The following is a 9,181-nucleotide window of genomic DNA, read 5'->3' as shown; positions in this document are numbered from 1 at the left end:
CAGAATGTTTTGGCTTCAGTGTGGCCTGTGGATGGTGTGCATAGGTGATCTATGATACTGTTTTTACAAATCTTGTAGACAACTTGGGTTATAAAATAGAATATATTTTTATATATATTCTCTTGTCATTCTGGTAATGAGGTAAAAAGGCATCTGTCTTGAAGAGAAACATTGGTGGTTGAAAGGCAGGGAAATCTTTGTAGTTGGTAGCTTGTAAACTTGTTACTATTTATATTTTTAATATCCTCTTGATTTAGAAAATTATTGTGGCATGTGTTGGTGACTGTTCTGAGAACAAACTGTAACAACTGTCAGTGTGATGATCCGATTAAAGAATTCTTGCATTATTTCTAAATTACCTTTCAGATGCTATGTTTAGCTTGTGCTTCACGTGAATTGCCTTTGTCTGCAACTTTCATGTACGCAAGATTGTGGAAAAAATGGAGACGAAGGTTTTTCCCTGCTTTGCTTTATGAAGACACAACTCAGTGCTACCTGCGTGTGTACTAAAATGCAAAACTTGTTCAGAAAGTTTGTGCAGGTCATCTACCTGCTCTGCAGTCGTCGGTACCACTGGGAGTTAGTCACGTTCTCCTTTCTGCTTCGTTGGGGCTTTCTGCATTTGCACCCAGAGGTGTGTGTAGGCAGCAAACAGTCTTCTGGAGCAAAACATGGAACTCCCTGGCAGCTTTTGCTGGCTGATATGGCTGCGTTTACCCCCCTGAAGGAGAGTCTTGGGTTTGGCCATGTCTGAGTTCAGGCTTTTGGAGAGTTGGAGATAAATCTAAAAATCATGTTGATGTCTTAATTTTTCCCAACTCAGGTGCTTCAGATGAGGAAGGGACAAATTCCTAGAGAGAGCAGCTAGCAGAGGGCTGGAAGCTGTAGAGCATGCTTGGAATTAAATGATAATTCATAGACAAATTTACAGCCTTTATCTGTTTTTGTTTTCACAGGCTAAAGAAATTTTGACGAAAGAATCTAATGTACAAGAAGTGCGATGTCCAGTCACAGTCTGTGGAGATGTCCATGGACAATTTCACGACCTCATGGAACTTTTCAGAATTGGAGGCAAATCACCAGACACAAACTATTTGTTTATGGGGGACTATGTGGACAGAGGCTATTATTCAGTTGAAACAGTCACATTGCTTGTAGCTCTTAAGGTAACTTTTCTTCTCAGCTGTACAATTCTGTATAAAGCCTGTATAATTACTATCCTGGCTACATTTATTACCTGCTACGATTTGCACTACATTGATGTTATAGCTACAAAATCTGAAATGTTGACTGTCTTAGTTTTCTAAGACACTGCTGAAAAAATTGCAAGTCTGAGCTACACCCGAGTGCTCTATTTTTTAATTGGCTAAGTAGCAATCTTTAGGAATTTATTTGGAGAGATCAGCTTAATGCACAGATGTAGTGAAGTCCACTAGTAGCAATGACTAACATTTGTAATTAATCTTGAAAGTATTTAAGCTGAAGATTTCTTTTTTCTTTTCTCAAGAGTTTTGTAATTAAATTCTCATCTCAAGAAAGGTTTAGTTTTTATTGCTTCATTGACACACGACAAGGGGGTGAGGGGTGCAAATTCTGTTTTTTGGGGGAAGACTTCTGTATTTTGATTCCTCTAAAATAAACTATTATATTCAGGTCCGTTACCGTGAACGTATCACAATTCTTCGAGGGAACCATGAAAGCAGGCAAATCACACAAGTGTATGGCTTCTATGATGAATGTTTAAGAAAATACGGAAATGCAAATGTTTGGAAATACTTTACAGACCTTTTTGATTACCTGCCTCTAACTGCCTTGGTGGATGGCCAGGTATGTTGATATTTCACAAATGTTACCAATTGTTAAAGGGAATCTCAATGAATCTCTTACAGATACTCACCTAAGAATTAATAAGAAACAACCATAATTGCGTATATATAGAATTGCATATATATTTATAAACTGATATAATTAATGTAAACGAGAGAAACTTCATTTATCTCTCTCTTCTAGATTTTCTGTCTACATGGTGGCCTCTCTCCATCGATAGATACACTGGATCACATCAGAGCACTTGATCGCTTGCAGGAAGTTCCCCATGAGGTACTGAAAAGTAATTTTCTAAACTCATGGGATTCATGTTTGGGCATATATTGGGTGTTTTGAGTATACCGGCTGAAAATGAAATCCAGAGCTACTCTGCACTATGAAAGTGCCTGTCTCCCCATTCAGTTTTTGAAGGAAAAGGGGCGTATTCTAGAAACACTAAAATACATTTCTTTCTTTAGGCAAGAATCTCAGTAGGTAGGACTTAATGATTGATTTCTGACGCAAGAACTAGTTCTGTGAAAATTCTTCATTCAGATTAAATTCTTGGTGGTATTTCAGGTGCTAGCAGCAGTAATCATTTTAGTTTATAGACATTATTTTTAAGTCTTAAAGAGATGCTGCAACAACTCGTGCAGGAGTGGGGTGCACGCAAGATTTTGTGATTTTGTTCGATTTTGGTTTTTGTTTTTATTTTTTTCCTTGCGTTCTATTTCTGAAAGATCTTCTACAACTCTTACAGGGTCCCATGTGTGACTTGCTATGGTCAGATCCAGATGATCGTGGTGGCTGGGGCATTTCTCCTCGAGGTGCAGGTTACACGTTTGGACAGGATATTTCAGAAACCTTTAACCATGCTAATGGCCTCACGTTGGTCTCAAGAGCTCATCAGTTGGTAATGGAGGTGAGAACCTTTATTTTGGTCTTTTTTTCTGAAAATTCACAGTAACATCCCAAAGCAGACTTTAGTAGCACACGTGGCATTGCATTTCAGTGTAGGTAAAAAGATTCTTAAACATAATGCTGAGTCTCTTGTTAAGAAAACGCAAATAAATGTCTGCCGTAAAGATGTGTTTTTCCTTTTTACCTTGGATGTGCGTTTTTGTTCTTAGCCTTCAGTTACCACTTGCAGTTCAGATTTTAAAATGTCTGGCTTCTGCTTCAGGTTGCAGCTTGTGCTTGAGAATTGCTTTTTAAATTTTTTAACACTAATGCAACAGAGAATTTTTGCTCTTTTACTGTATGCTTACTAGCAAGAAGCAACATATAAAGGCCCAAGTTTTTTATTTTTACCCTTTTTCTCTCAAGAAAAGAAGGATACAGCCTTAATCTCATTTAAAATGACTACAAATGCCACTTAGAGTTCTGCGCATTAAAAATTTGGTTAGTAGTCAGGTAGCTGAATGGAGTAAAACACATGAACTTTTTTGAACATTTTTTTTTTTCCCTCTCCAGGGATACAACTGGTGCCATGATCGGAATGTAGTAACAATTTTCAGTGCTCCAAACTATTGTTACCGTTGTGGCAACCAGGCTGCAATTATGGAACTTGATGATACTCTAAAATACTCCTTGTAAGTATATTTAAAAATCAGAATTATGTTGCCTGTGATTTTAAGATTAGTTCCTGTAGCAAGATACCGTATGATTGTTGTGTTAAGGTAGGTCAGCTGAATGTGGAACTGTTGGGTTATTCCCATCTGCAGTCTTGGTGTCAGATGTCTGAACAGTTGTCACTGATGACTGTCAGATTGTTTTTGGTTTGTGTAGCTGGATTTTGAGTGTGTGATTTGGGAGTAGGAATACTGCGTCACATGTGAGGGGATGCCCTCCTGTTAGTCTGGAGCAAGAGACTTTTGGAATCTTCATATTCTTTGATATCAGGATGTTGGCTTTTTGAATGAGGTTTCTAATTAACTACCATAGCAGCAGCTTTACGAGGAAATGAGAGAAAAGCATTGTTACCCTTTGACGATTACTGAAGACTCTAGCTTTCTAAATATATGCGGTTTGGCCTGTTTGAGACTTAGACCAGCTTAATTTCTCTCCAGTACTTCATAGTAATCGTAAGAGGAGTTTAAAATATGGGGGTTGTAAATATATACTAATAAGAGGAGTGGAAGAAGTTGAACACTTGCTATAGAAGACTGTTTGGAAAAAAAGCTTGACAAGACTTGGAGTAGTTTTGCTCTTAACACAGGTAGTTCATGTATAAAACATACCTGAGTGTGACGCGAAGTCCCGCGCTGTCATTAATACCTGTGCTTTTCAGTTTGCAGTTTGATCCGGCACCGCGCAGAGGTGAACCGCATGTTACTCGTCGCACCCCAGACTACTTCCTGTAAAGATTTTAGACCTGTACAGTATTGCCATGAACCATATGTTGACCTAAAGAAAACGGGAAGAGCAACAGTAACTCCAAAGTGTCAGAACATATTTAACATTCAAACTTGTTTTCACATGGACCAAAAGACGTGCCATATTCAAATACAAAGCCTCTTGTCGTCAACAACTGTGACCACTTTAGAATGAACCAGTTCATTGCATGCTGAAGCAACATTGTTGGTCAAGAAACCAGTTTCTGGCATAGCGCTATTTGTAGTTACTTTTGCTTTCTCTGAGAGACTGCAAATAATAAAATGTAGACATTAACACCTCGTGAATACATTTAACTTTCCATTTAGCTATAGCTTTATTCAGCATGACTGTAGATAAGGGTAGCAGCAAACAATCATTGAAGCTTAAAGAACATTTTTAAAATAAGTACCAAGGCCTCATATTTGTTCTGAAACTGTTTGTTTGTTTTATTTTCAGGGAATACTGTTTAATTTAATTGTATTGATTTTTTTTTTTTTTTTTTTGTCTGCACTCAGTTCCCTTTTCCACTCTTTGCCCTACCATATTGTCCCTTGTAATTGTCCAAGAATAGTGAATTACTTTGAACAGAACTGTTTTTTTCTGTAAAACAATGTTACTGCAGGACAGAGCTGCAGTGTTTTTCATAATAAACTTGTGAACTAAGTATGGAAAAATGTCAAATTCTAATTGCATCTCAGGTCAACCGTGGTTTAATAAACTAACATGTAGCTGGATGGGACATTATAAGCTTGCGTAGAAATTTCCACCTTAAATGACTAAAACAGAGGTGATTGGAATGTGCTGGAAAACTCTGACCTTTTGAATTCTGTCCCAGGGAGGTGCCTGGTCACACATCATCGTGCAGCTGAGAACAGAGCTCGCTCATTAGTGATGTGTTGCTGCTCTCTTTCTCTCTCGGTGCTCTACTGAAATACTCACAAATGGAAGAATATAGGATTAACGTAATGGATCGAGCGTGGCTTTTTGTCGCTTGTAAATTTAAGTTTAAGTCATTTATGATGGAGGTGCTAATACTTAAAATAATTTTCTGAAAAAAAAAAGCTAAGAATAAAACCAGTTTTCTAAATATTAAAGGAAATAACTTGAAATTTAGTACTATGTGTATTGCCCAAGCTTCCATTCTGAAAAAAAATGTGTTTTATGTTAACTTTAAAATATTTCCTTTCTACTAATTTGTTTTCAGAATTTTAATCCTGGTTTGATTATTTTGTTCAAAAGAGAAACCAAATTTTATGGCCTCTTAAGGTTTATGCTTGAAACTTACTGGGCCTATCGTAAAGAGATGCGCCTGGCTGATGTTTTAACAGAGGACTCTGCTTTCAGAGACTTTAAATTCGTTGGGCACAAGGTAGATTCTGCAACAACATAGAGGGGTTTGGGATTTGTTTGTTTGTTTGTTTTTTTACATTGCTCACTTCTAGGGGAAAGTACAGAAATTTTGCATATGTTTAACTTGCCCTGAATGCTTTGTTGGGACTCCTTTGCTTTTCTGCTGGAGGACCACTTAATTCTTTCACTTCCAAAAGAAGGTGCTGCATTTAGCCGAACGTTACTTCATCCCGTTTCCGAACAGCTCGGATGGTTGCTTTTTTTTTCCCTTCAGCAACAATTCAGACTTGGCGTGTAGGTTGGGTTCCAAATGGTTTCTGGAGAGCGCTCACTCTTCTGCAGTTTGATCTCTTGCAGGAAGAAGCGCATACTAAAAATAAGTGCATCTGAAGTGTCTTTTTTTCGTATATTGGGAACTTTTACTTTGATCTCTATTAAAAAAAAGAATAATCCTGTGCTGTAGAGGTTAGTTCACTTGAAATTCCTTTCGCTTGCCATTCTTTGTAAATGTTTTTATAGGTAGAAGTTTGCGCCTTAATTGACACCATTCCTTCAAGAGTAATGACTTTGCCCTATTTTCTGTTTTCCCTGTTGCGTTAATTGGCGTGAGTCATCCCTGGCTCTGGCAGGGAACAGGCAGTTCGTTTGTTGAGTTTCTGTACGCAGATGCAAGCAGTTGTTAGTAAAGCCGATGGAAAATGGTGAAAGTCACTCCAGTCCTTGCACTTTCCCCTGTAACTGCACTGGGACTGGCCGTTGGAAGATGTCACTGAGGATGTCACGTGAACACAAAACGGGTCCTTTGATGGAGATGAGCCACCAGCAGTACTGAGCAGCTAAAAGCGTGTCCGGAACATTGAAGAGGAGAAAGAAAACTTCAGATCTAAATAATTACTGTCTGATATACTGGTAGCTGGGCAAAACTTCCTTCACTTGAGGCTGTGATGATGCTGGCTGCAGAGAGAGGAGTGTAACTAGGATTGGTGCTTGTTTTGGACGTCAGTGTTGATGTTTCCTCCTTCACTGCAAGAACTGGTGAGTTCCATGAAATGTGCAATAGGAGTAGCTGGAAATCCCATATTGTGGCCGTTCAGGATGTTGTTGAGCAGGATAGTTTAGGCCAACGTTCAGCGAGTGGGATTGACACTGGGCTTTAAATGGTCGGAAGGCAGGAGTGAAACGTGACACTTCTCTATGAATCGCTCTGTGTTTCTCATAATTTGGATGGAGTTGGTAGAACCCTGTGTGCCGGGGGACATTTCTTCTGAGGTAAAGCAGCACGTGTACTCCTACCCTGGAAGGGTACCTGACGCACAGGCAAGTGAAGACAGGGTTACCTTGTTCTTCCTGGCACGTCTGGATGATAACAGCCTGAATTCTGTCTTGGGAAAAAGGTGCTGAGCGGACATTCTATCAATGAAAGCTTTGATGTTTCATCTGCCTGGTTAGTAACAAAAGTCCGCCTGGAAATACTAGTGGAGAAAAGATTGCTGGGAGTTACTGATAGCTGCCAATCCGTGTCTGCTTGAGGAAGATTTTTATTTTTTTTTAAGAGTAGCAAACTTAAACACAGAAAGTAATTTTCACAAAATAATTGTGCATTAAGAGCCCATGACAAAGTGTTTGCTCTGGCAGTTTAGAAATACAGCCTGAACCTTCAAAGGATTTCCTTTTGTACAATGCAAATCCAAAACTGATACTCAACTGCTGGGTTTAGTTTGGCCTTTTTTTCGTAGTTCAATAAACACATTCCTCTGTTTTTCCCCTCTCATCCCTTCATCTTCCATTTCCTTAATAATACTGGAGCTCAACTCCCGCTGTCGGAGGAGCTGTGACCGAGGAGCAGGAGAGGGCTGAAGAATGAATACACTTAGTTAATTCGTGTAAAAATGGGCTGTAAGAAGAGGCAAGTGTACTCAAATGACAATTTTGAATTTCAAATTAAATGCTGCTCCAACTTCACTAAATTGAAGGTGTGGCTCCACTCTTGGCACTTCCTTGTGCACCTGTCATGCGCTTGTTTTATCACTTCATTTGCTTCCTGATTTGTTTCTATGCTGAGTACCCGTGGAAGCTCGGTGTACGTTTTAGGGGTCTTTGCACAGGTTAAGGTAAACTTTTATAAGAAATGGCTTTTTAGTATTCTGGGTTTCTTGCAGCCAGATGTTCACAAGCAACACTTTTTGTGTAGGGTGCCTTCTGTATGCTGCAGCGGTCGCTACATGGAGTAGTAGTTCTCTGGAAGTTTCAGGAGAAGGTTGGAAGCGGGTAAAGCGTTAAGTGAAAAATTACACTGGACTGTAGAAGTCTTTCAGTACCCGTGAATACACTAAAAAAACCCTGCAGAGCAAGCAGTTCATGAGTCAGCTCGTGGTTTTTTTAAAGTTATTTCAGTGCTCTAATTCATTTGGCTGTGCTCCTTTTGGATAAGAATAAAGGCAGGCTGCTCTCTTGAGCAAGGGACTGGGGTTCTTTGGCATATCTACAAGAAAAAAAAAGGCTGAAACAACACTCTTGCTCTGAAATTAAGCAATGTTGCATTTTGAAAACCTTTGCTATGGCTTAAAAGCTTTATTCTTTAAGATGAGTTGAACTACAGCTCCTGATCTCTTAATTACTCTGGTGAGCAGAACTGCTTTTGGATGAAGATTAAACTGATTGCTGCTGGTGTATAAAACATTAATTACTCATAGTACCTCAATATTCCATAGGCATAATAAGCGAACTTGTAAAACCAGGCTGGATGGAACAGTTTGAGAAGAGGAGGGTAGTGTAGCCCTGGCAGAGGTTATCTGGCAAGGCATCAGAGTATCTAGTTTTAAGGACCCGGACCAGGAGAAGTCACAGCCGAGCTGGCTCCGGTGCCAGTGCTGGGGACAGCCAGGTCCCTTCTAGATGACATGTCTATGTTTAAAACAGCATCTCGCTGGGTTACGGTACGTGAGACTCAGGATTGGTGGTGTTATCCTGCTCGCTCCTTCATCAGGCTGCTGCGAAGCCGTCAGGAATTTGGTCATGGTTTGTGAAACACCGATTAAAAAGAACCCCCAAAATAGAAGATATTTCAATAACTTCAAGCCAGCATGGGTGCTGGTTTTGTGACCTTGGCAGCAGCCGCATCTTGCCACCTTGCGCCGCCCTGGGCTGGGTGGTGGAAGAGGAGCAGCGTGGTGAAGGCCGAGTATCCTGGATGGAAACTTGCAGGCGGATGCTTCTGAGGAGAAGACTGTTCATTTTGCCCATCTGTTGTTGCACAGGGTTGCATAAATCAGACTAAACCTTTGCTGTTTGGCCTTGTTGACTTATATATCCATCTTCATCAGATTTCCTTGTAACTTTTTTCTCTCTTTTTTTTTTTTTGATTTTTTTTTGCTTTACATTTTCATTAAATACATGAGCTGTTTTCTGGATTATGCATTTAAACCCAAAAGTGCTGAACTGTCAAAGAGAAGTATATGGTTAACACTGATAAAGGCATGATCGATTGTGCTGAAAGGGTTTATAGCCTGCATTTGTTGCTCAGGAGAAAAAAAAAACCACACAAAACCAACCCCCCACCACCCTGCCTCATCTTAAAACTTGTTCTGAAAGCCCCTTTGTTGCAGCAGTCAGTGCCAAGAGTCGCCGGTGTCTGCTGCTGTCTTCTGTC

The 9,181-nt window shown here is 39.7% G+C and overlaps 1 protein-coding gene across 1 annotated transcript; it reads left to right on the top strand.

Annotated features, from left to right (window-relative positions):
• Positions 1–931: 931 nt before the first annotated feature.
• Positions 932–4,856, top strand: LOC104268822 (serine/threonine-protein phosphatase 2A catalytic subunit alpha isoform; the record flags this gene model as incomplete). Its single annotated transcript, XM_009878242.1, has 6 exons — positions 932–1,166; positions 1,654–1,827; positions 2,011–2,100; positions 2,567–2,728; positions 3,280–3,398; positions 4,097–4,856. Coding segments are annotated over 6 exons (853 nt in total), but the record flags the coding sequence as incomplete, so codon positions are not given.
• Positions 4,857–9,181: the final 4,325 nt, after the last annotated feature.

This window comes from Apaloderma vittatum, unplaced genomic scaffold (genome assembly GCF_000703405.1).
Source record: "Apaloderma vittatum isolate BGI_N311 unplaced genomic scaffold, ASM70340v1 scaffold37301, whole genome shotgun sequence".
NCBI classification, from domain to species: domain Eukaryota; kingdom Metazoa; phylum Chordata; class Aves; order Trogoniformes; family Trogonidae; genus Apaloderma; species Apaloderma vittatum.
This window is presented reverse-complemented; position numbering and strand designations above follow the sequence as displayed.